A 24,893-nucleotide genomic window follows, 5' to 3' on the forward strand; every position below is an offset into this window, starting at 1 on the left:
CCCCAGACCTGTGTGCCAGCACTTGGCAAGGAAAAGCCCACACTTGCATCTCGGCATCCAGAGACCCCCCAGGAATGGCCCCTTGGTGCCGACACAGCCCCTGCAAGGGGAAAACTGGGTGTTGGGAGCAACCACCAGCTCTGCCTGTTTATTTTCCAGCCTCATCCACCCCCAATAGGAAAAAACAGCTGTGAATGGAAGGCAGCCGGTAGCTGTTTACAGGACGTCAATTGTGGACAGGACTATACAATTTGTTCACTTCCTTTTCCCGGCGCATGACAAAACAATTTAAAAAAAAAGAAAAAAGGGTCAAAAAATTCCCCCTAAAGCAAGTGGTGCCAAACACCTGGAGGGCAGGACAGGATCCCTGGCGATGCCACCCTTGCAGCCCCTTTTCTTGCTTTGATTACTACTAGTTTTCACCCATTACACCCACCCAGAGGCCTTGCCGCAGGCAGGAGAGCTGCACTCCATCCCCTCCACTGCCAGGCTGGACCAAGGCTGGACGGTGGAGACAGCAAAGCCCAGCTTTTCTGCTGCCTGGGGAGAAATAAAGTATTTGGTGGGTGCCACAGTGTCCTGCCCCAAGAATGGGATGGATGGAGCCACGCTGCTCTCCAGCCCGTCCTGACCCCTGCCCCTGCGTGCTGGCGGCTTCCCGACCTGTCCAGGAGCAGCAAGGGGACCAGGGGACACTTTGGGCAGACTCACAGAATAGTTTGGGTTGCAGGGACCTTCCCCGCTCCCCAGTTCCCCCCCCACCATGACAGGGACATCTTCACCAGCTCAGGGTGCTCAGAGCCCCGTCCAGCCTGGCCTGGGATGTCTCAGGGATGGTTCATCCACCACCTCTCTGGCCAACCTGGGCCAGGCTCTCACCACCCTCAGGACAACAATTCCTTCCTTGTGTCCAGCCTGAATCTCCCTTCTTTAGTTTAAACCATCACCCCTTGTCCTATCGCAACAGGCCCTGCTCAAAAGTCTGTCCCCATCTTTCTTTTGGGCCCCTTTTAAGTCCAGAAAGGTCACCCAGAGCTCTGCGGTGCACACCAGTGGCAAATCGCTGGGCTACGCTCTACCTGGAGGACAAGCCAAACTGGGCAGGATTTATTGAACTAATGAGGCCACAGGGCCTCTTAATTGCAGGGAAGAAGGCAGCTCCTTCCAGCGTGAAGGCACAGGGAGCAGAGCGGGTCCAGCCCCTTGGAAAGTCAGCGAGATGCCACGGGGAGAACGAAAACAAACCTGTGACGACAACCAGAGCGAAGAAAATAAACTGTAAAGCTCCAAACACTTCCCCCAGCTGTAAAAACAAAGGCACAGCAATGACAAAACAAGAGCACAAAGGAGAAGCATGAAAAAGAGACGGAGGATAACACGGGGCTTGACCAGTTGGAGCTTTTGAAAGGTCAACAGCCTGTGGGACAAACCCACCCTGTCCCTTGTCCCCAGCCTCTCCGGGACAGACATACCCATGTCCCTTGTCCCCAGCCTCTCCGGGACAGACGTACCCATGTCCCTTGTCCCCAGCCTCTCCGGGACAGACGTACCCATGTCCCTTGTCCCCAGCCTCTCCGGGACAGACATACCCATGTCCCTTGTCCCCAGCCTCTCCGGGACAGACATACCCATGTCCCTTGTCCCCAGCCTCTCCGGGACAGACATACCCATGTCCCTTGTCCCCAGGCTCCATCCGAGCCCGACAGCTCGTCCATGCTCTGCAAGAAGCGCGATGTCAAGGATGGTCCAAGGAACAAAAGCGCAGGGAAATGGGCCAAGAGCAACACAGGTTTGAATCAGACTGGTAACAGGTGAATTCACTTTTTCCTTGTGAATGCCTTGGATCAACACGTATTTTAGGGAGCAGCTCTGCTAGCACCCTCCTCGTGGATGGAAACAGAGACCTGACATGAGGTGGCAGCAGGGACCCCATTGCCACCAGCTGGCCCTGGGGTCCTCTGCACGGTGACATGGCAAAGCAGGGCCACAGGGACTGCTGAGCACAGCACAAGCACAAAGGGCCGCTCTGGGTGTCGGGGATGAGCCACCAAGCTGCTGGAAGCAGTTCATGGTGACACCAGCCCCGCAGAAGAGCAAGAGGTGGCTCAGAGCCAACCCCGTGGGACCCGCTTCCCAAGAGGGTGACACAAAGCGCTTCAGGCGTCCCCAAACCGCTCCGTGACGAGGGGCTGAGGAAGACACCCCCGTATCAGAAGTGGGTCTGACACAGGGCTGCTAAAGCTCAGCACAAAGCCACGCGGCGCTGGACACCAGCAGTGCTGTCCCTGTCACCCCGCCTCGCCCCGGGCTCACCAAACGTTGCCGTCACACTGCTCCGTGCCATTTCTACATATGCACCTTGAAAACGTTTAATCCTGTTAAATAAATATTAAAACCCATGGAGCTATGAGGATGCACCTTGGTCTGAACACCCAACTCGTGCCCCCCCGGCTGGAAGCCCACACGTGTGTCTATAGGACCGAGGACCTGCAATCCTGGAAGCAAACTGAAACCTGAACACAGCCCCATAGAGAACTTTTACTCATGTTCTGCATCACATGCATTCAACAATGTTTTTGCAACCGCAAACCAACTTAAATTCAGTAGATACCCGCTTATTCACAAAGCGAGGGGTTCTATTCCATTAAACAGAAAGCTTCAGGGAGAAGAGCGAGGGTAAATCTGTATCCTGGTTTTTTCCGGCTCATTTATTTTAGCACCAAGTTGCACGCCCATGGAAGACGGAGACACTCAGCACTAACACACACAGTTGTCCACATAAAGAATTCACTGTGCTGAGCGTGCACAGCCGCCCAGCACCAGCAAGGAACGAAACACAACGGCTGCGGGTCCCCCAAGACGCCCCGTATTGACCCTTCACATTTTGCAGTCAATTGTGTATTTTGCACATAGGCGCAGATGCACAGAACAGGCACCTACACCCCCGCTACTTTACTTAGAAGCATATACCTCTATTTCCGCTCTGATTTGCATCTTTCCAAGTATTGTTTCATTTGCAATGTAAAATAAAATTACGGTATCAGAGACGCAACCAGACTGCTGTCCTTTTGCTGGGGGATAAAATCTCTTCCCACTTGGTTTCCATTACTCACCCGGCAAGAAAATAAGGGACAAAAGCTTGTTTCCTTATACCTGGCCAAAAAAACCCACCCAAAACTGTGCAAGAGAGACATTTCAGATGAAACAAGGACATGAGTCCTCCCAGCCCACCCAACACCAGCAGGTAGGGAGGCCAGAAGCGGTTAAAAATTAGACAAATTCAAGACTGCTTCCAAATTACATGGAAGTTCAACAGGGAAATGGCCAAATGCACGTACACACAACCACAGTGGCCTTGGTAGTTTATCTGTGAGTCTTCTCTTACCAGGGAGAGCGATGGTGCTGAACGGCTGCTCTGCTCCATCACTAACAGATCAGCACCTACTCTGCCGAGTTCCCTGGAGCGAGGGGAAGAAACAAATCCCACAGGGAAGGCTGAAGCAAAGGAGTCAGCTCGTAGGGTTTGCAATCCTACAGGGTGCTGGACAGCCCAGCACCATCCAGCTCAGGACGCCCAGACTGCGCAGGATGTGACCGAACCACTGTGTTCACCCAGACGATGATTCAGCCCACAGGAAGGATCATCTAAGAAGAATTGTTCAACACAATGAGGAAAACTTCCCCAAACAAAGTGTCCCCGCCGCCAGCTGCCCGGCTGCCCCGTGCCCGCGCGGGCCGGCCGAGCGCTCCGCTCCACCTTCCGCCGGCAAACGGCTCCGAGACCGCGGCGGCCACGGCAAAGACCCCGCTTTGTGTTCTGGTTTCTCCCGGCGAGCAGCAGGACCGCGGCCGCCACCCGTCCGAGAGCAACCGGTGGGCAACACCGGGACCACCAACCTGCAGCCAAAACCCCCAGTCAGTCCCAGCTACAGGACTTCCATATATCCCCAGAATACGCAAACCAGGTTTATGAAGGCACCTCCAAAGCAAACCCAGCATGCAAGGCACAAAGGCTGGGGGATTCTTACAGAATTTGGCTAACATGACACAGCACGGTGAGATATTTACCTTAATAACAGTTTAAGGACAGATGTGATCTATTTAGAGCTCTGCCAAATATTTCTGTAATTGAATATACCATTGATTATGTAAATTGCATTTAAAAGGGCTGCATTCAATCAACTTGCTACTAAGAGCACCATTTCCAAGAACCACAACTCTTTCCCCCCTCTTTAAATATAAACACTTCATGATGCCCACTTGTCCCTTCCCCGGCGCAGAATCCTCATCTTTGCATAACCACATTCGGTACCTCGAATTCCCCTTGTACCCAAAGGGACAAGTCACAGGAAGAGCTCACCTGAAAGAAAAACATGAAACGATCAGCTTTGTTTTAAGCTTTCCAGAGGCTTTTGGTGTAGATGGAGCAGAGCCCACCAGGGAAGGTCTCAGTTGGCCTCCTGACCTCAGCAGAAATCAATGATGCGTTGAGAGCCTGTTTCTAGTCACACGTCCACCAAGGGACACCGGAAAGTTGCTCCAGTCCCTGAGTCCCTTTGTCCCTAATACCAGATCACAACCCCTGTCCCGAAAGCAGCACATCAGCCCACATGCTGGTAAAGACATTAAGGGAGTAGGTGGTGGCGGGTTGGTTGCTTTTTAAAAGAAATCCAGATCTTGCCCAGGGAAGCGGCTGAGTCGCCATCCCCAGAGGGGTTCACAAGGTGTATAGATGAGGTTCTTAGGGACACGGGTTAATGCCAGAATTAGGTTTGCTCGGACTTGGTGATCTTAAGGGTCTCTTCCAACCAAAATCATTCCACGATTTTGTCACCTGATTTGGTTCAGTATGTAGATGACAATTTGGGGCCAGTTCAAGGGAGGGGACCGGAATGGCTTCAGCCACCAGCAGCACGGACACATCCCACGTTAAATCAGCCACAGAGGTGCAATATGAAGCATCCAGCGCAAGCTGGGACGTGTCACCCTCAGCAGATACCTCCTGCCCCGCTGGGATTACAAACTGCCGGGACACTGAGGACATCACCCAAAAGGCAGAGGGGATCCCATCCCCACCAGGCGTCACAGTGCTGACCCCGGTGACATCTCTCCCCGGGGCATACACGTCAATGCCACGGGTGAGATGCCAGTAGATGGCACTCAACGTGTACCATGGCATTCAACGTGTACCACAGCTCCTCTGTTTTCTAGGACTAATCAACGCTTTTTTCCCCTGTGTGCGCATTTCAAACCATTTCCTGGGTGCTACTCGAGCATCACATAAGGACACTCAGCAGGAGCTGATCCAAACAACAGTAGAAAGAACCCTGAAAAACCCACTGCACAGCTCCTAGGAAGCCCCACGAAGATCTCACGAAAGTAGGTTTTATTCTTCTGACTATCACATCAGTGCTGCGAGCTATTCGGAGACAAAAAGGGACCTATTAGATTATCTTGTCTGTCTCTCCTCTACATGATGTTTTCTCTTCTATTGTTTTTGTCTAGACGAGTGGTATCGCTTCTTATCAGGAACACCAATATAACTGTCCAGAACAATTCACCATTTAGAAGTTTCTCTAATATTTCGCTTGCAGTTTGCTTTCTCTTACCTACAAGAAGCTCAAAGGATTCTTTTCCTCCATGAAAACCCACAAGCACAGAAGCTCTGGTTGTCTGAAGGGGCTTAAAACCTGCAATTCCACATTTTGTCAGGATGGTGAAAGCTGAGCAGAACAGAGAGAAACTGCTGCCTTGCAGAAAACCAGCTGCACTTCCAAACACAACTTTGGAAAGAGTATCTATGTATAAAAATGAGAAGAAGGAAAAAAACCAACACCCCTGGCTTGAGTACAGCGAGGAAAACCCTGCGAATGTGCAGGATAAAAGTCATCGCCGAACAACTGGGAGACCCTGGGACACCGTGGCCATGGACCAAGCTCCCGGCTACACCTGGCCCATGGGTGGTTTGAGGCATTGCTGCTCTGGAAGGAAAAGGCCCTTTGTGCTTTGCATTTACCTTGAGAAAGTTCTGGGGCTCACCAAAATTTCCAGAGGCTGCTGAACGCATAAGACAGCAGGAAACCCAACGAAAAATCAGTTCCCCATTTGGAACAGAACGTGCCCCAGAAGCCCCCAGGACAGATGGGAAGGGGAAGACCTGAGCCAGCGGCAAGCGACTGTTGGCTCAGCTGTTTGCAAAACTGCAGCCCCACGTCTCCCAGCCAAACAAGAGCCACGTTTGCTTCTGCCACAGCGGGAGCAGGTCAGAGCCTGGAGGGGACAACCACCCCGATGAAAGCTCATCCACTGCATCATCTCGACCACAAGCAGAATCAAGGCGAAAACCCTTGTAAAACCCCTCCAGTGCCTGGGATCCATCACACTCGAGGATTTGGCTGCTCAGCTCCTGCCCACGCTGCGCTGATCGGGACAAGGAGCACAGATCTACCTCTGGTGACCCATGGAGGTTTAACTCTCTAATTCTGGGTTTGCAGAGCTTTTGTCCATCCTGTCTGTTCCCCCAAATTTCCACAGCATCCCAAAGCCTCCATTGCCCCCCAGCGTCCCAAGGGAATTCTGTCCACGTCAAAGCACAGCACACTCCTCACTTAAATACAAGCCCGTGTTTCTTTCAAACTAAGAGGTGGAGGTTTCTCAGCCAGAGCAGGAGCCCCTGTTGCCCACCTCATTTCAGCATCATTTGTAGCAATCCAGATAAACTGCTTTCTCTCAAGTTAAAACTAAATACATATGAGCCACTCAAATTAAAGCAAGACCATCTCCAGAGAGCTGGGCATCCATCAGTTTGATTTGTTTCTAAAACAAAAAGCCATGCAACAAGCCCCCTGTATGGGAAGGAAACCCCCCCAATCCAGGTCAGTCCCCCAGCTGGTACTGCAGTTAACCGCACGCAGGGACCGGGGGTCACCGCCTCACCCCAGAAACCCTTGGCTCGCAATTAACTTCATTTTGTGCTGCGGTTACGCATCCTTTTCTTCTCGTGCTGCCGCTTGCCGCAGCTTGCTTTAATGGGTTTTAGGACTTATACGTTATGGGGAAGGCAGGGAAGCAGCAGGAAAAGCTGAGCTATCCTTGCAGAGGCATGCGTCCTGTTCCCAAAACAGGATTCAAGCGTCCTCAAGCAGCGTTAACACTCTCCACTCCTACCCAAAAGCTGAACAGCACCCAAAAGCAGGTACCCAGGGCATGGGGAGGAGGATCCCTGCAGACTTCCAGCCTCCAGACCCCTCGAGAGTAGAATTCCCAAGCAAGCCACTCAAAATTACTCCTTTGCGCTGCATCCTCACACCCTCTGCCAGGAAAGTCCCAGATGTCTGGCAGGACACCTACCCCAACGCGGCTTCCTCGGGGATGCCATGTCCACGGAGCAGCCGGTGGCCGAGCAGCCCAGCACCCCGGTGCGGCGCAGTGCTGGCCCCGCCTGCTCCGCCCACCCGGGTCCTGCGTCCCTGCCCGCCTTTGTTCGGGGGACTATAAAGGAGTTCACTCTAAGGACAAGCACAGGCAGTTAAAAGAAAGTTAACGAGGTTTATGGAGTGGATTAAGTTTACCAGGGGATTTTATGATGCGCTGCCCAGAGTGCAAAGAGCGATTCAGCAGCATCTCGTCCGGACCCAGTTCACTCCCGGGACAGCCCGAGAGCACCGGGTGGAAAAACTCACCTACGTGCCTCAATCACACTCCTATCCACACATTACCTCCTTAACACAAGCTCTTTCAAACACCAGGGTCGGGGCTCAGCTGCTGCTACAGGAGGTCCCAACCATGTCTGAAGCAGTGGCTCCTGGAGCGGCTGTTCGCCCTCTAACAAAAGGCATCTCCACCCAATCCTGCACGGCTCTGTTGTGCTGATACAGGGTATTTCTTTGGCACAGCCCCAGTCGCTGTTTATTGTCTTGCTTTCCTTTATCTGCAGATCTCAAAGCATTTTATAAATGTTAAACCTCAAAGCCTCTCTAGGGAACAAAACTGTTTCTAGCTATTGTACGTATGGAGAGACTTGCCCCAAAAATGAGGGCAGAGCGGGAAATGCAGCAGCAGAGACCAGAGCTGAGACAGCCTTTCCTGGCACAATATGAAGCGACACAGATTATCCCTTAAATACTTGCGTGGACAGACACAACTCCAGCTTTTAACCCACCTCTTGGAATGAGCACTTGTGCTCACCAGGTCTGAAAGGCTCATGTGCCGGAGCGTGCAAAAATCCTTCCAACTGGGGATCCAAACCACTAATCTTTCAGTTTTCTTCTTTGGTTAAAAAAGCACCAGTCCTGCAGTTTCAACTTTTTAGAGAATTATTTAAAGAAAACAGAACAAAAAACCACAAGGCTTTTAAAAACACCAAGCAAGTAGGGGGAGCAGGTCTGTTCTGTGTTCCCGAGCTGACCCGGGGGCGCTGCAGGAGATGCTCGTGGCTCTCCCTGATGCTGGAGCTCCTCGGCTGCGGTGGTTTCACAGCGGGGAGCGAGAAAGGCAGCTCCCCATCTTCTTCCTCGGCTTTATTTTCCACGCACTTCAGCTGAAAGGAACCTGAGGAGCAGTGGGAACTCAGTGCCATGCAGGCTCGGCTTTCCCACTGCCCCAGGAAATGCTGCGGTACAGGAACCGCGGCGGCGCTTTACTTGGGAGATCGCTGCCTGCAGACTCCAGCAAGGGGGATAAAACCAAAGTAACTGTGTGTCTGGGATGGGAAGGGTGCCCTAGGCAGGGGAACAGCAGCTCAAAAGCCTCACGGGAAGCAGAAGCATCATCGTGGATGCACGAGCTCCTGCGCGACCCTAAATGGCTCCACTGGGGCTCTAACAGCTTTGGGACCAACTCCGACAAGACACGAGTTCAGTGCCTGGCCCAAAAACCCTCCAGTTTGACTGCAACAAGCAACCCAGAGAGCAGTCTGGAATCCTGCAGTGAGCTCGTGGATCCAGACATCGGTTTCCTGAGATGCCTCAGTTCCCAGGTCCTTCTCGGAGCATCATCCCGAGCCCAGGACCTCACTCACTCGACGCTCCGGTTTCTCTCCCATATCCAGTGCCCTGCACCGCGAGAAACCTGGAAAAGCAAAACCAGCTCTACAGATTATGTAAAAACCCCACAGGACAGAATTCTGGACTCATTTTCCACTCCTGGCTGCTCACACCTGAGCAGCAGAGCTCTATTTGGCCCAACTTCACACTTCCTTGCGGGTCCTGAGCCAGTGGGGCCACGAGGTACCTTCTACCACCAGCCAGAGGACAAGCAAGGATCTGCAGGCACCTCGGCTAGAAACAGGAGCTTAAAAATACACCAGCGCTAAGTTTTGAGTTCTGAACTAACAGAAACCGAGAGGACGTGTGCAGGATCTCTGCTGGCCACAAGGCAGCAAAGGCTTGTTCCTCTTTAGCTGTTTCACCCCTGGGTCGCTTTTGCAGGTTGTGGCTACAGCCTCATTAACCTTAGCGGCTGCTCGTTACGTCACGGCCGAGAAGAAGCTAATGAAGCTAACGAAGGGGACGCAGCCAGGACGGGCACCACCTCAGAGCATCCTGCTCAGCCAGAAGGAGAATTAGACTAAAGCAAACCCAAAACAGGTGTCTTGTGCCACAATTTCAAGCAAGAAGATCCCAAGTGGTCCTGGGTTGTACAAAGAGGAGCTGTGGACGGCAGCTGCCGGGGTCCTGGATGTTGCTCCCCAAGGAAGCTCAACCTCCACGTTCCTCCCAAAGGTTCGGATGGGCTGAGCAAACCAAACCACCCACATGTCCTTTTTCTCCGTTTTGCACACCTTTACCCCCCACAATCATTTCCAGACAAGGGCTTAGTTAAAATTGTGGTGACTCCTGGGTCTTGCAGTGAATTAACTGCAGGCAGATGGAAAAAGAGGAGGAGGACAAGAATCAGGAGAGCTCCAGGGCTGAGGGCGAACTCTGCCCAGATGGCACCATTGCCACTGGGCAAGTGGCTGTACACGCAATGACAGGAGCTCAGGACCCGCTTCATCCATCTCCACCATTGCCACGTCCCCAGGGCTGGATGTGCCCCTTCCACCAGCATGGAAATGGCTTTTCCCTGAGCAGGCTCAGGTGAGACCTTTGTATTTCAGCAGTTATCACCCTCAGCGGGGCGGTGACAAAGGGCAGAACCAGAGCACTGAGATGCAATCCTGTGCCGGTGGCTGGACCGGACCAACCCCGCACTGGGCTGGGCAGCATCCCGCAGCATCCACGGCACCGGGCAACTCCTGCCCCATTAGCGGCAGCGCCAGAGCCTCGTGCCGCGGTCCCCGGCACCCGCCAGGCTGGTGAGACCCCCTGGGCCACCCCAAGGTGTCCCAGCCCTCCCGGGGCACAGACCCTGTGCTTCCTGGGAGACTTTTTAGAGTTAAAGCAACACCGGTAGTGGGATTGTCAGCGGCACAAACGCACAATCAGGAGGGGAAGATGTGGGGGGGGAAGAGCATCCAACTGGTGAATATAATACTTGGAAGGAAAAGCAGATTTAAAAAAAAAAATGAGGGGGTGGTAAGAAAAAAAAAATCTCAGGAAGTCATCTAGTCATTCCTGCTCTTTGCCGAAACAATAGGCTCGGGATGCTGGCTAAGTTATAAATAATCCCACTGGCTACACAACACAAATACAAGGCAGGAGCAGGGTAACTATCGCTCGATGGAGCAGTGACTCACTACCTTTGTACAACATACCCAAAGAAGGGCAAACGCCGCGGCCGCCGCCTGCTCGTGCGGCTGCGCCAGGACGGGGGCTCCACCGCGCGGTGCCCCGGCCTGGGGGAGCACGTTTCGGGTCCTATGGAGCCAGAGCCCGCGCAGCTCCGAGACACCAGCACCCGGCACCACAGCGCGCGCCGGCAGTGGCGAGATTGTCCCCAAACCAAAGCCGACCGTGCCGCCCGACACGGGGGGACCGATGGCGAGGAAGCGCTCAAATTGGGGAAAATAATGGGAAGCCATGAACTCCACAACATCCTTCTCTTTTTAGAAAGGAAGTTGCCGTTTGCGAGATGATTCGGCTGAGCTGTTTTCCAGATCGCTCCGCTGAAACCGGAGATGCACAAAGCCAATGCACCTCGGGATGCTGGTGAAACCACTCCAAGGGACACATGCAAGGGTCTCTGTGGAGGGGTTTTGATAGATAAAGATCTGTTGCTGAATTAGTCAGGCTCAAAGGAACTCAAGGCCGCTTCGAGAACAGAGTCTGCTGTGAGAAAGAGGGGCGTTCCTCAATCAGCGGGGTCCTGGCGTGGCGTGAATCATCGGACGTATCATCAGTGAGACTCCAGCGCATGGACAGCCCACGATACTCATTTAACAAATCCATGCTTGGAGTGTGGATGCGTGATTAGAATATAGTTGCATACATAAGGAGGTTTGTTTCTGTAATAAATGACTTAGCGTGATTCACATTGAATCAACTTGTTTTGCTTAGTCCTTATCTCGCTCTACAGGTCTCTGCTCCAAATACGGCACTTGGGGGATGTACGTGGTCCTCCAGACCATGAGGAAGGGAAGACCCATCTTTTTGGGCACCCAGGACAACCCCATGGTTGCTCCAGGTCCATGGCCGATCTCAGCACATGGCACAACGTGGTGCCGCTCGCGCAGCCACGTGGCCAGGAGCCCTCGTGCCGAGGGCAACTGAGAAAGACCTTCCCAACGGACACCTGGAGAATTTGGAAGCGACATAAATTATCCTTAGGAAAAAAAAAAAAAAGGAGCTTCCTGACTTGTTATTCCATTACCCGAATCTGGAAATGCAATCATATTAGTTCAGCTGCATTAACACAACAAAAAACCCCAACAAAAACTGTCTTCAAGACTGAACTGATCTCCGAGGGGCTGAGCGAAAGGAGAACAGAAGTCAGCCCGGCCCCCCGGCCCCGCTCCGCACAGGGGGGGAACCATCAGGACACCAAGTGATTTCTCATCAGATTTTTCGCCAGGTAGGTGAGGTAAAAGGTCCCTAAGAGCTGTGTGAGCAGACCCAGCTCAACAACGTCAGGCTGAGTTTGTCACAGAGCTTAAGCCAGTTTAAAAGTACCTCAGACGAGGAGAAAAACCCAGCTCCAAGCCAAGTGCAAAGTCCAGGCGACTGGAAGATGCTGTGGGGATGCGCTGCCCCAGACCCAGCTCTACGGCAGCTCTTCTTCCAGCAGCCGATGCCGCCGGTTTGAGAGCAGTTGGAAAAACAAAAGGCTTGAAAGAGCGACTGTCGAGACCAAACTTCTTGTTTAAATCGGTAAAGGAGGTTACAAAGCTGCGAGGACGGAGCAGCCGCGGCTGAAACCAGAAGCACGGGAGGTTCGGTAACGGGATTGTCTCCTTGGCCACGAGTGGGGCTGCCACCAAAAACAGGTTGTTTAAAGGTAAACCGAGTAAATTCAATCCCTCTCCTTTAGGGGCTGGAGCACCTATAGTTCAGAGCTCATAGGAATAGCCGCCCAGCCAAAGCCCACCTCAGGCTTCAAAGGAAAGGTGTGAACAGTCAGAACCACGGTACATGAAATAAAGGAAATTTGCTTCCAAAGTTTTTCTTAAAAATAAAAGAACGACGGGGAGGCACAGCCACCTTCCCACAGCCCCTCAGGCCATTCATCATCTGGATAAAATCCAGTTTCACATTGAAATTCAGCCGGACTTTCAAATGCAAATACAAGGAGAAGAGCAACATATGGTAGAGGTTAGTACGTATTTTTCCTAATTAAATGGCATGCTGCTGTTTTGTGTAACAATGTTAATGGGGCATTAAGAAGTCTTTGGGAGAGAGACCACCTCATTTTCTTTTATTTTATTTTGTTTTAAAGAAAGGTCGCAGAGAGCAGAAGGGTCCGGGGTCTCCCTGCAGCCACACGGTTGGACCCGATGATCCTGAGGGGCTTCTCCAAATAAAATGGTTCTGTCTGTGAGGGGACACGGGGTTTCTGCCCATCACATTCAGACCATGGTCTCTCCTCATGCTCCCGAATCCGCGGCTCAAAGCGCTCAGGAAACAGGCGCTGATGACCTCAACGCCCAGGGGAGGCTCGTGTCAACACTTCACTCTTCCATGTTAAGCGGTAGATCACCATCACGTTCCCACTCAGGAATAACATCGGCATCCAGAGTAGCTCTTGTGTTAGAGGAGCATCGGAATATCAATTTGCCCAGTGACTTTGGGTGCTAGTGAGCAGAGGAGATACCTTTACAGCATCCTTCAGCTTTAACACTGGAGAATGTAGTGCCAGGTAGAGAAGCCATCCAAGTTAACAAAATACACTGTGCATTAAACCACCCCCTTAAGACACACATTTGCTGCCTCAAACTGAAAAAAAACCAGAATAACAATTCAATTTGAGTTCCACGACATGCAAACGTTAACAGGGGAGACGCGGGCAGAGCGACGGGCCGCACGCTGGGCGCGGGCTGCGAAATCCGCAGCACCGAGGCGCTGCAGACCCACCGGGTCCCTTCCAAAGCCACCTCTCCCCTTTGGAAAGCGCACAACCAGCACACGAGGCCGCAAGCCGGGACGCTGAGCCAAAGGCAAACAATCCAGGTAGCTCAGCACCACACTGACAACGTGCCGCTCGGGCAGGATTCGAGGTTGGGCTGAGCAGAGCCCAAGCGTGTTGCCCTCCAGAGCATCATTTAGAACAAGAGCTGGCCCTCGCGGTTGAGAAGGCAGCAGCGTGAACAAGGTAATGACATCGCACATGCAATTAATGCACAACCAGCTCCCCTTATCAGAAGGAAAGCATGGGTTTGGGTTTGTACACGTTCTTTCGAAGCGCACAAGCTTCCCTCCCGGCCCAGCCTCGTGCCAGGCTTAACCCAGGCCAGGCACAGATTTGTACATGAGATACGCGCGTCTTGTCATAACCCCAAGCGGGCACAGTTACACCAGCGCTGAACCGCCTCGTCCAGGGAGGAAAAAGCTCTGCTGGCAAACATGGCTGTGCTGCTTCAGCTCCCCCGGCTTGGTTAAAACTGCGCTCAAAACAAGGTCTATGTCAAATCTGCAGTTTCTAAACAAAAGCTGTCACTTAGCTCAGCACAGCTCTGCCCTCCGGCACTCCCGACACTTGCTGTGCTCTTTCCCTCGTTCAACATCTCAAATCCAGCCAGGAGGACTCTTCCTCCATGTAGGAGAAAAAAGCCAAAATAAACCAAAACTCTACCCTGAAAAGGTGCAGCAAGACAGGGACGGGGTGCTGTCACAGAATCACAGAATCGATTGGGTTGGAAAAGACCTCACAGCTCATCCAGTCCAAGCCTTGGTCCAACTCTAGTCTGTTTACTAGATCATGGCACTAAGTGCCATGGCCAATCTCAGTTTCAAAACCTCCAGGGCCGGTGAGTCCAGCACCTCCCTGGGCAGCCATTCCAATGCCTGACCACTCTCTCTGCACAGAATTGCTTTCTCATCTCCAGCCTCAATTTCCCCTGGCAGAGTTGAAGCCCATGGCCCCTTGTCCTATTGCTGATGCCTGGGAGAAGAGCCCAATCCCCACCTGGCTAGAACTGCCCTTCAGGTAGTTCTAGAGAGTGCTGAGCTCACCTCTAAGCCTCCTCTTCTCCAGACTAAACAAGCCCAGCTCCCTCAGCCTCTCCCCATAGGGCTTGTGCTCAAGTCCCTTCCCCAGTCTTGTTGCTCTTCTCTGGACCCGCTCCAGCACTTCAATCTCTTTCCTGACCTGAGGGGCCCAGAACTGAACTGTCTTCCTCTCCCCAGCTGCTGGAGAAGCACCGAGCTGCCGCAGAGCATCCCCAACGTGCAGTGGCACCCGCCCGTTCCTCGTGTGTCCATCAGAAACCCGCTGTGCCCCTGGCCCCACTCAGCCTTGGGCAGAAGGTCGAGGGAAACCAGACATCCAAAGAGGGGTAACAGAGAGAGGAACGTCTTCAGCCCCCCAGGTGAAACAGCTGCCCAGGCGGGGGGCCCTGGGAGCAGGAACACAAGGATCCCAGATACAGTTGGGATGCGACGCTGGGTTAAGGGAGACGGGTGTGAAGATCTTCCCTGGCCGTTTGTTCCCCTGCACTCACTATTTCCTGCGACCCGTGTTCCCCGCCCCCAGCTTTTGGGCTCTTTTCTTCAAACCCCGTTTTCTGCATCCCAACCCAGCCCAGGGGAGCGGAAAGGGAGAGGAAGGAGAACAGAGAGATGGAAACGAAGCAGAAAGCTGTTGAACGCACCTGACCAGCATGTGGGAGACAAACTGCACTGAAAGTCCTCCAGGGTTTGTTACTGGAAAGGCTGCGGCACCCGGGGTGTTCCCTACAAAACCCCCGTGCGCCCCTGCAGAGAGCAGCAGCGGGCGCCTCAGCCCAGCCCAACAAGACCGCTCCAAGCTCCACTCATCCATGGCAAAGCTTTTTGATTTCAATTATTTTTCCTTTGATAACGGCTAAAAAGCGATTTTTTCTTACTTCGAAAGAAAGTCGCTCCAATAGGCAAGTACAACTTTCTGCTTTGCCTTTTTTTTTGGCGTGGTGGCTTTGCGTTTAGTGACAGTTTTACAAGCCCGCAGCGCGGGCACGCAGGCGACCGCAACATCGACAAGCAGCCTCAAGCACGCACTTTAATGGAAAGTGCCAGTTTTTAATATCAAGTCGCATATTGTGCACCTCACGTCTGCCTTTCATCATCTATCAAAACAGCAAGCAAAGCCCATCATTCCCACTCCAGCATAACATGTGGGAACTAGAGGGACTTAGCAGGAAAACGTGATATATCCTTACTAATAAAAGCTCCTGCTTTCCTCACTGTGGTAAGTAGTTGCAAATGCGTTTCTGCGGCCTGAGACTCAATTGCTGACAGTTTAGAGCGTTCAGTTCTTCCCGAGTAACCGAGACGCGTTTACTCAAAGCACTAGGGCTGCCCCGCAAGCTCCATAACGTAATTAAACCTTCAAACAGCTCACCCGTAGCACCAATTAAAGAGACAACCCTCACCTTTCATAGAATTTATTACTTTCAGTGCCGTTGCCACAGGTATCCAAGTTTGAATGTTGTTTAAAGCGGGTTTTCAAAGGGGATACAGACTCACCTCCCTCCAGGGGAAGCACATTCGCTTTGTTCACTAGACTATAACTTAAAATCTGTTACATGCACCAGCTTGTAACCCTTTGAAAAAACTCCCTGGTTAGCCGGCTTCAAATGTGTCTTCTGAACTTGCCCCGATCAAAGCAATTCCCTCAACAACGAGCCTCACAAGGAAAAAAGCACCGCACACATTTTGGGGGTGGAAATCACAGAGCAGGAGGGGACTCCCCATTCCCAAGCCGCCCCAGAGACCCCAAGCGCGGGAGCTCCCTCACCACAAAGCGAGAAGGAAAAGATGTTTAACGGTGAACGCGCTTACTCAAAAGGAAAGGGAAAAAAAGCACTACTTCTATTAGCAGCGTTTTTATTTGATGAACTGAATTGTCCCTTCGGTGGAGAGCGCCCGCGCTCCTGCTCCAGCGGGACACGGACCCGGCACGGCGAGCGCTATTTCCACGTGAAACTGAGCACACGCCGTTTCCTGCTTGAAGCGCAGTTTAATTTAGCGCGCGAGGACAGAGCTTGTCCCTGATCATATTAGTCATTTATGAACTATGACATGGAGGAGGACACAGTTTTACACGTTTTGCCACCGCAAATAATAAACAACCCGTTTGGCGAGGGGACGAGGAAACCGCAGCCCCCCTGGGAGCAGGACAATAGGAACACAATGAGCACCCCGGCTAAAAGAAAATGTGAGCGGCAAATGACACGGTTTGGGTTGGAAAACACAAGTTGCAGCTCAAAGCCCCAGGAAGACCAACTTCCCCGCGGTGACCTATATGCGCTATAAATGCCGCAGACACGGTCCGCGTGACGTAAGCCCCATCCGAGTGGCAATTGCTGGGTCTCGCCTTGCCAAGAAAAGGCAAAGCGGAGGTGTGGAATCATTGTCCGTGCGGCGGGGCAGCTAAACCAGTTCCTCCCTGGTGCATGTAAGGACAGAAAGGAGGGAAACAGTGGCAGAGCTTAAAATAAAACCGGGAGACAAATATAAAAGCCAAGGGATCTCAAAGCTGGAGGGCTCGTGTTGGAATGTGCCTGGCCTAGCAGAGAGAAACAGGTTCCCATTTGTAAAGGGGCCGTCGGCACCGGTGCCAGCGCAGCTATTGGGATTTGAAAATAGTTTGAATTTGGGGAAACTTTATCAGCGTCATTTGCTAGTTGCACTGTTTCAAATGACTGCGCTACCTTATCTAGTGCTAGAGGTAGGTTAAGTTATGGTTGGACTCAACGATCCTGAGGGTCTGTTCCAACTGAGATGGTTCTGACACTGTGGTGCATGTTACTGAACCAGCACTGAAGTAAATCAGTATTTGCTTCTGCTTTCCAGGCAGCAGAGAGGAAACACGGCGCCACCTTTACCGGTGGATGGGGCAGATATGAGGAAGGAATTGTTGCCCTGAGGGTGGTGAGAGCCTGGCCCGGGTTGGCCAGAGAGGTGGTGGATGAACCATCCCTGAGACATCCCAGGCCAGGCTGGACGGGGCTCTGAGCACCCTGAGCTGGTGAAGATGTCCCTGTCATAGCCGGGTGGCACTGGGGAGCTGGGAAGGTCCCTCCAACCCAAACCATTCTACGATACCAATTGAACTGTTTGAAAAACATCAGGCACATAAAGACGAAGCCCAGTCCTTCCTGCAAGGTAAGATTTAAGGAGCTAACCTCCAGGTGCAGAGGAGCGCCCGGCTGCAAGGTGCTCTGCTCCCTCAGCAAGTCCAGGTCTCCAAACCCAAGGACTATCTGCTCTTCACCCCCTGACCGCTGCTGGGCTGGTAACAATTTAACTTCAAATCAAATGTTGAGCCAGACGGCTGGTAGTTACCTTTGGGGGTGAACCAGTATCCGATTGTACCTTGCTGCCAATTAGTGAATTAAGCTAAACCAAACATCACCAAACTATAAAAACAATCACTCCAGATTATCTAAGACCTAGCTTAGACACTTTGGATCCTTCCAACAGTGCAGCCTTGTGCACAGCACATCTTGTTAAGGTCTTACCGCAGTTACTCATCCCACCAGCAAAAATCAATCGTCAAACAGGACCAGAGAGAAATCACAAAGCTGACACATAAATTAAACATGCCCCCTGCTCTCCAGAAGTGAGGCCCTAGGGGTAACTCCACATCAGAGGAAAACCTTCCCCTACACCAAACCCCGAGCTGCGTTTCAAACCCAGGATGCCCAGGGCAGGACCGAAGAGCAGCCGCAGAACGCGGCGCGGCAGCGATTGTGCAACTGCCTCCAGTTGTATAACACCAGTCCTGCGCTTTTATGAACCGCTCGCAGCTGGACCCAGAACACAGCAGCCCAGAGGAAGGGTGGTGTCAACATTACCTTGCGCTCACCCGAAAGAAAAGAAGGAGCGGGGGGAAATCAAAGATTCTATATCACTTCGGCTGCTGTACAAGCAGAGGGGTCCGGCCAGCGCTACAAACCGGCAGCCGACGGGGAAGCCAACTAAGGCGAGCTAGCTCCGTTAGTATTCTCCCACCAGCACATCTTTTGTGGATTATTTTAACAGCAAAAGTCGCACATGGGAACACTCGCTGGAGAGATCCGCCTCCATCTGCGTTCACCCAAGAGCTCTCTCCCCTTGAATTTCCTCCAGCGCCCACTCGACAGCTTCCCTGCATGCAAAAATGTTTGCTCAAAACCACCTTGACGTGCAGCCAAACAGCCCCATCTGAAAGCATCGAGCTTCAGGGTACGCACCTCCCGTCCTTGCTCCTGCAGGTCCTCCCAAGAGACACCCCACAACTTGCTCCGGCACCAACGCCACAACCCAGAAATCCCACCTGGAAAGCCATCCGGCATCGGGGCACAGACATTCCACATGGTCAGAGCTTCCCTGGCCAGCTCGCGTTAGCGCAGGTCACAGAAGGTCGAGTTTTAACCACCCACAAAGCAACAGCATGTTCCGGCAAGAAGGACAAATTACCCGAACTTCCCGCGCGCCGTGGCCGCGGTGAGCCCGGCACAAAGCGCCTTCCCCGGGCATCGAACGCCTGGCACAGCCCCGCGCCGGCAACCCGGGGGGAATTCTCCGCTTCAGCCTCAAATAAACCAGCGCCACGTTTCCCAGTCACACACCTAAAGCTCCGCGCCCTCAAACCCTTTCATGTCCACACCCCCGGCCCCTCCTTGGCAAAGATGCAGCCACTCGGTCCTTCTGGGGACCAGGACCAGCTGGTGGTGTCACAGACACCACAGCACAGGGGGACAGGCAAGGCTGTGCTCACAGCACCCCAAAAACACAGCGAGGTCCAGCTCGGTGGCTGGTGACACAGCTCGTGTGTCCCCAGGGCAGCCTGGTGGCATCTGGTCAGGGTGGCTTTGCGAAGGTCCCTTTGGGAACGCCAGGATCCCACCATGGGCAGGGAGCTGCATGAAGGGGACACCCAAACCGTGCCAGGGTCTCCCTTTGGGCAGCCGAGCCCAGGAATTCACCACCACACACCTGCAGACACTCGTTCCAACAGCTCAGGAGATCACTGAGTGTCTGGTCCTGCGCTGCTTCAACCAGAGCAGCGAGACAACAACCTCCAGCTCGGGCAGCGACTCCTGAATTGGAGACAGATCGGCAAGAGCAGCTCTGATCATCCAGAGACACGTGGAACAACAAGAAAATCATCTAGAGAAATAGTAGCACATCACCACCGGAAAAATACATAACACAAAACGACAGAAACCCCTCCTTTTGGGTCGCTGGAAGCAAACACAAATTTACTGCAAGAAACATTACAGTTTCAAGAATAAAAAAACCAGATGTAAGATGACAGTACCTGATCCTCCGAACTGAGTGCTCGCTAGGGTCGTGGGTCTGTTCTTTCCATTAGCCACCGGCAGGGGAAACATCTACAAAACAAGATGAGAGAGAGAGGAAGAGAAAGGAGATTTCAGTATGTCCGTTTTACTGTGCTGCTGCAGAGGGGTCAGATTGGGCAAGCGGGGGAGGGAAGGGGGAGAAAAGCACTTTATTGATGCAGAAAACTTTCGAATGTCCCTGCTGCGGAGATGGGCTGCAGGGGGACGGGCGAGCGGCGCGGAGCAACCGAAAACCACCCAAGAAGCACCATCGCTGGGGCAAAAGTGACCGCTTCTCCCCTATTTCTTCACCAAGGCGCAGCGCAGGATGTGCCCCCAGGGAAAGGCTGGTTCCCTGCGTAAAACAGCACCCACGGAGACCGCAGCACATGGAAGAGCCCATTTCATCCCTCAGCACCCGTAATGCTCCAGGTCCCAGCCAGACGTGACCGACCGGCGTGCAGGAAACCCCACGGCACCTCCCAAAGGTATTTAGCTCAGGATCAGAAAGATTAATGTGTCTTTGGCATCGGTCGCTCTGGCAACCTGTTTGCTGCTCCGGCTTCGGTATCGCGACGGATCTTCTCCCTTCAAAACCACCGCACGGCTCGTCTGCTAACCCGTATGAATATTCTTAATATAAGTTGGGAGGGTTTCAGAAGCTGTTATTTAAAAATTTATATGCACCTGTGTGCGGCAGAAAACTAATTCTCCTCCACACAAATGGAGCTTCCAGCCAATAAAACAACTGGTGGGAAAACGCTTAGTGAATTAACATTTTAATATCCTTTTAGTACTCAACTCAAGACACTTTCACCACCGAGTCATTTGAATTTTTATTATTTTTGACCTTTGCAAGGTCCTGGCAACTCAAAAGTTTAATGCTTTGAAGATTAAACAATGTAATGGCACAAGAGCTTAAGAAACAGCGTTTCGTGCCCTGACAGAGCTGCTGTCTGGCTGTGGTCAGAAACATTCCTTTGCACAAACCGTCTGCCCGGCTTTGGTTTTGCTTTGTTTTGCTTTGTTTTTACAAACGCTGGGGAGAAGAAAGAAAAAAGGCAGTTAAATGTGGTAGAGATGCAAAGCGAGCAGTTAAGAAACCAACTGCCATTCAAAAAGAAGAACACAAACTTGGGATCGCATAGAGGCACACGCACGCCATGTATATGTAATATATGTATTTAAACAAAGGTGTAAGGAGCGTTTAAGGGTGCGGAGTGTGTGTGAATGACCTGCAGCCACCTGCCTTCCTATGGCTTTGTCCCTGGGGGGACACCAGCGTCACCGTGGGGCGCCGGCAGCCCCCACGCACCCCCTTTCCTTGGGAAGTCGGGCTACAGAACAAAAGCAAAGATCTCCAAAAATGACCGAGAGCACATTTTACGCGGCTGATCCCACCCACCCTGCACTCACTACCAAGGCGGGGAAGAGATTAAGTGAAGTGGTTTGAAAACCCTTTGCCGAGTTCTGCATATCCAAGTTGCGGGGGGGTGGGGGGGAGATGGGATGCACGAACATAATGGTACCGAGCAGCAAAACCCAACAAAAACAACAATTAGAAAAAAGCACTGCCAGCTCTTTTTCATAAGCGTTTCTGCTTATTAACTTGCTGATGCTGAAAAACCCAAGGTCTGAGCAGTAAACCTGAGTGGAGAATATGAACAGCCTTGTTCCATTGTGCAACGAGCGTGGGGGTTTTTTTTACTTCTGCAAACATGGGGTGTCCCCCCACCCGGTGCATTCGGCAATCCCCACCACCCCCGCCTCCGGCAATCCCCACAACCCCGCAATCCCCACCGGGGATGCCCTCCCCACTACCCCCAGCCTCCCCACGGGGGGTGCCCTCCCCACTGCCCTGACTGTGCCATGGGGGATGCCCTCCCCACCGCCCCACGGGGGATGCCCTCCACACCACCCCCAGTTGCCCCACAAGGGGGGGTGCCCTCCTCACCTCCCCGGCTGCCCCACGGGGGATGCCCTCCACACCACCTCCAGCTGCCCCACGGGGGGTGCCCTCCTCACCGCCCCGGCTGCCCCACGGGGGATGCCCTCCCCACTGCCCCCAGCTGCCCCACAGGGGGTGCCCTCCATACCACCCCGGCTGCCCCACGCGGGGGGTGCCCTCCCCATCACCTCCAGCTGCCCCACGGGGGAGGTGCCCTCCCCACTACCCCCGGCTGCCCCACAAGAGGGGGTGCCCTCCCCATTGCCCCGGCTGCCTCATGGGGGATGCCCTCCCCACTGCCCCCAGCTGCCCCACAGGGGGTGCCCTCCACACCACCCTGGCTGCTCCACAGGGGGTGCCCTCCACACCACCCTGGCTGCCCCACAGGGGGTGCCCTCCACACCACCCTGGCTGCTCCACAGGGGGTGCCCTCCACACCACCCTGGCTGCCCCACAGGGGGTGCCCTCCACACCACCCTGGCTGCCCCACATGGGGGGGTGCCCCCCCCACTGCCCCCAGCTGCTCCACAGGGGGTGCCCTCCATACCACCCCGGCTGCCCCACAGGGCGGGTGCCCTCCCCATTGCCCCGGCTGCCCCACGGGGGTGCCCTCCCCGCTGCCCCACGGGGGTGCCCTCCCCACTGCCCCCGGCCACCTCACAGGGGATGCCCTCCCCACTGCCCCATGGGGGGGTGCCCTCCCCACCGCCCCATGGGGGGGTGTCCTCCACACCGCCCCGGCTGCCCCACAGGGGGGTGCCCCCCCCACCCTCCCCACCACCCCACAGGGGATGCCCTCCCCATCACCCCGGCAGCCCCACGGGGGTGCCCTCCACACTGCCCCTGGCTGCCCCACGGGGGGGTGCCCTCCCCATCACCCCGGCCACCCCACGGGGGTGCCCTCCCCACCACCCGCCTGCTTCCAGAGATTATTTCAAGACCGATGCAACACCTTCCTGCTCGGATTTCGGAGTCACCGACCCCCTCCCACGCCAGGATGCTCCAGCAGGCCAAGACAAGGGGAACCCCGGGCCACCCCTCACCTCAACGCCGCCTCCCAATTTATTTATCATTTGCCAACTTAAGAAGCGTTCTGGGTTGCTCTGGGTTTTTTCGCCATGGAGTGTGGGCTGAAGCCGCGTGGGGACGGTGTCCCGAGAGCCCCGCGTGGGTCAGACGTGCGGCTGCCATGGGACAGGCAAAGTTCACCCACCCACTGCAAATTTCCTCTCTGCTTTACAAATAAACTAAATGGGGGATCGAGGAGATGAACCAAACCCCGCGCATCAAGGAGGGACCCAGGCACAAGCGTCTGAGGAGATGTAATTGGGTCATTACTTGGCCTTTGTTGAATTTGAATAATGTAGATTTAAACGGTTATGTAAAAATCTCCCATTTAAGCCGCTGTGTTTGGCTCCTCGAGTCCTGTTCTCCAGCCCCCCCATCAGCTGACAACCTGAGCGTAACCTCACAGCCCAATTTCCACCCCTTCCCAATAACTTATTCCTCTCCCTCTCTTTCCCACAGGTTAAAAGATGTAAATCCAGTGCTTGGGAAGATCCAAATACCCGCCCTCTTATAGCTCAGAGACCCCACAATTTCAACGGTGAACTCAAAAGCGAGAAAGGGAGTTTGTCAGGCACAGGTAACAATACCAAGCAGCATTTCATGCGTTGTGTACTTGTACCAGTGTTTCCCAGCTAAATAGCTGTTTTCACTTCCTCTGCTCTTCCACCTCATGAACTCCACGCTGAACCAACCTCAGGCCTGAACTCAAAACCTGAAATCTATTTTTCACCGTGGAAAGCATCCAGCTGCTAATTCAGGGAGAAGAGGGAATTCAGCTCAATAAACACTGCCAGCAGGATATTTCATACGTGTTCATTAAGACAGACCTTCCTGACTACGGCCCCGAATGTCCACGGCGGCACAAAGTCAAATTTTACAACAGCTTTGCTTCAAACAAAAGCGAGAGTTGTATGGTGGAAACACAGGCTGTGCCTTGGCCGGGCTGGTTTTGGCACCGGGGGGGCAGGGTTTGCCCCAGCCCTGCTCGCCGCGAAGGGTTTGGCTCTAACGCGGCTCATCGGCTGAACACGGGAGAGACGAGACGGTGGGTCCCACCGAGCTGGAAACCCACCCTGACAACCAGCATCCCCGCAGCATATGGTTAATACTCTGTAATAATCATGGTTGTTAACAGCATCTCGCTCCTGCCAGAGAGCTGGGCTGGCACGCAGCCGCACGCCTCTATCTCGCTTGGCAGGAACGCTCCGCGACACCAACAGACCCCACATCTGGAATGTTGTGTCCAGTTGTGGCCCCTCAGTTCCAGCAGGACAGGGAACTGCTGGAGAGGGTCCAGCGCAGGGCAATGAGGATGATTAAGGGAGTGGAGCATCTCCCTTATGAAGAAAGGCTGAGGGAGCTGGGGCTCTTTAGTCTGGAGAAGAAGAGACTGAGGGGTGACCTTATTAATGTTTATAAATATATAAAGGGTGAGTGCCACGAGGATGGAGCCAGGCTCTTCTCGGTGGCAAACAATGATAGGACAAGGGGTAATGGGATCAAGCTGGAACACAAGAGGTTCCACTTAAATTTGAGAAAAAACTTCTTCTCAGTAAGGGTGTCAGAGCCTGGCCCAGGCTGCCCAGGGGGGTTGTGGAGTCTCCTTCTCTGCAGACATTCCAACTCGCCTGGACACCTTCCTGTGTAACCTCACCTGGGCATTCCTGCTCCATGGGGGGATTGCACTGGATGATCTTTTGAGGTCCCTTCCAATCCCAGACATACTGTGATACTGTGAAAATCCATCCGTGTGCTGCTCCATCCCAGCTCTCCCCACGCCACGGGGCGTTCCTGCTCCCCGCACGATCCCTGCCCAAACCTTCCCGCAATGCCGGGACAACCACGGCGAGTCCTCACGGCCCAGCGGTTCCCGACAGCAGCCCCCACGCCCGCCTGGCGCCCACCGGCCTAAAGACATCGCACCGAAAGCCCAGCCTAATACATGGGCTAAGACAGCAACTCGGATCTATAGGCAGGATGCTTTCCTGAAAGCTCTGCTCCAGATTTGCAAACCCGGCCTGGATTACCGCCAGGGAG

The 24,893-nt window shown here is 53.6% G+C and overlaps 1 protein-coding gene across 13 annotated transcripts in view; it reads right to left on the reverse strand.

Annotated features, from left to right (window-relative positions):
* Positions 1 to 24,893, reverse strand: part of TCF3 (transcription factor 3) — a 69,530-nt gene that overhangs the window by 38,806 nt on the left and 5,831 nt on the right. For all 13 annotated transcript variants that reach the window (XM_080359481.1, XM_080359483.1, XM_080359486.1 and 10 more), the window contains exon 3: positions 19,819 to 19,891. In XM_080359481.1, the coding sequence (XP_080215607.1) occupies positions 19,819 to 19,891 (73 nt within the window). The remainder of the gene's footprint in view (positions 1 to 19,818; positions 19,892 to 24,893) is intronic.

This window comes from Nesoenas mayeri (assembly GCF_963082525.1).
Source record: "Nesoenas mayeri genome assembly, chromosome: 25".
In the NCBI taxonomy this organism is placed as follows: domain Eukaryota; kingdom Metazoa; phylum Chordata; class Aves; order Columbiformes; family Columbidae; genus Nesoenas; species Nesoenas mayeri.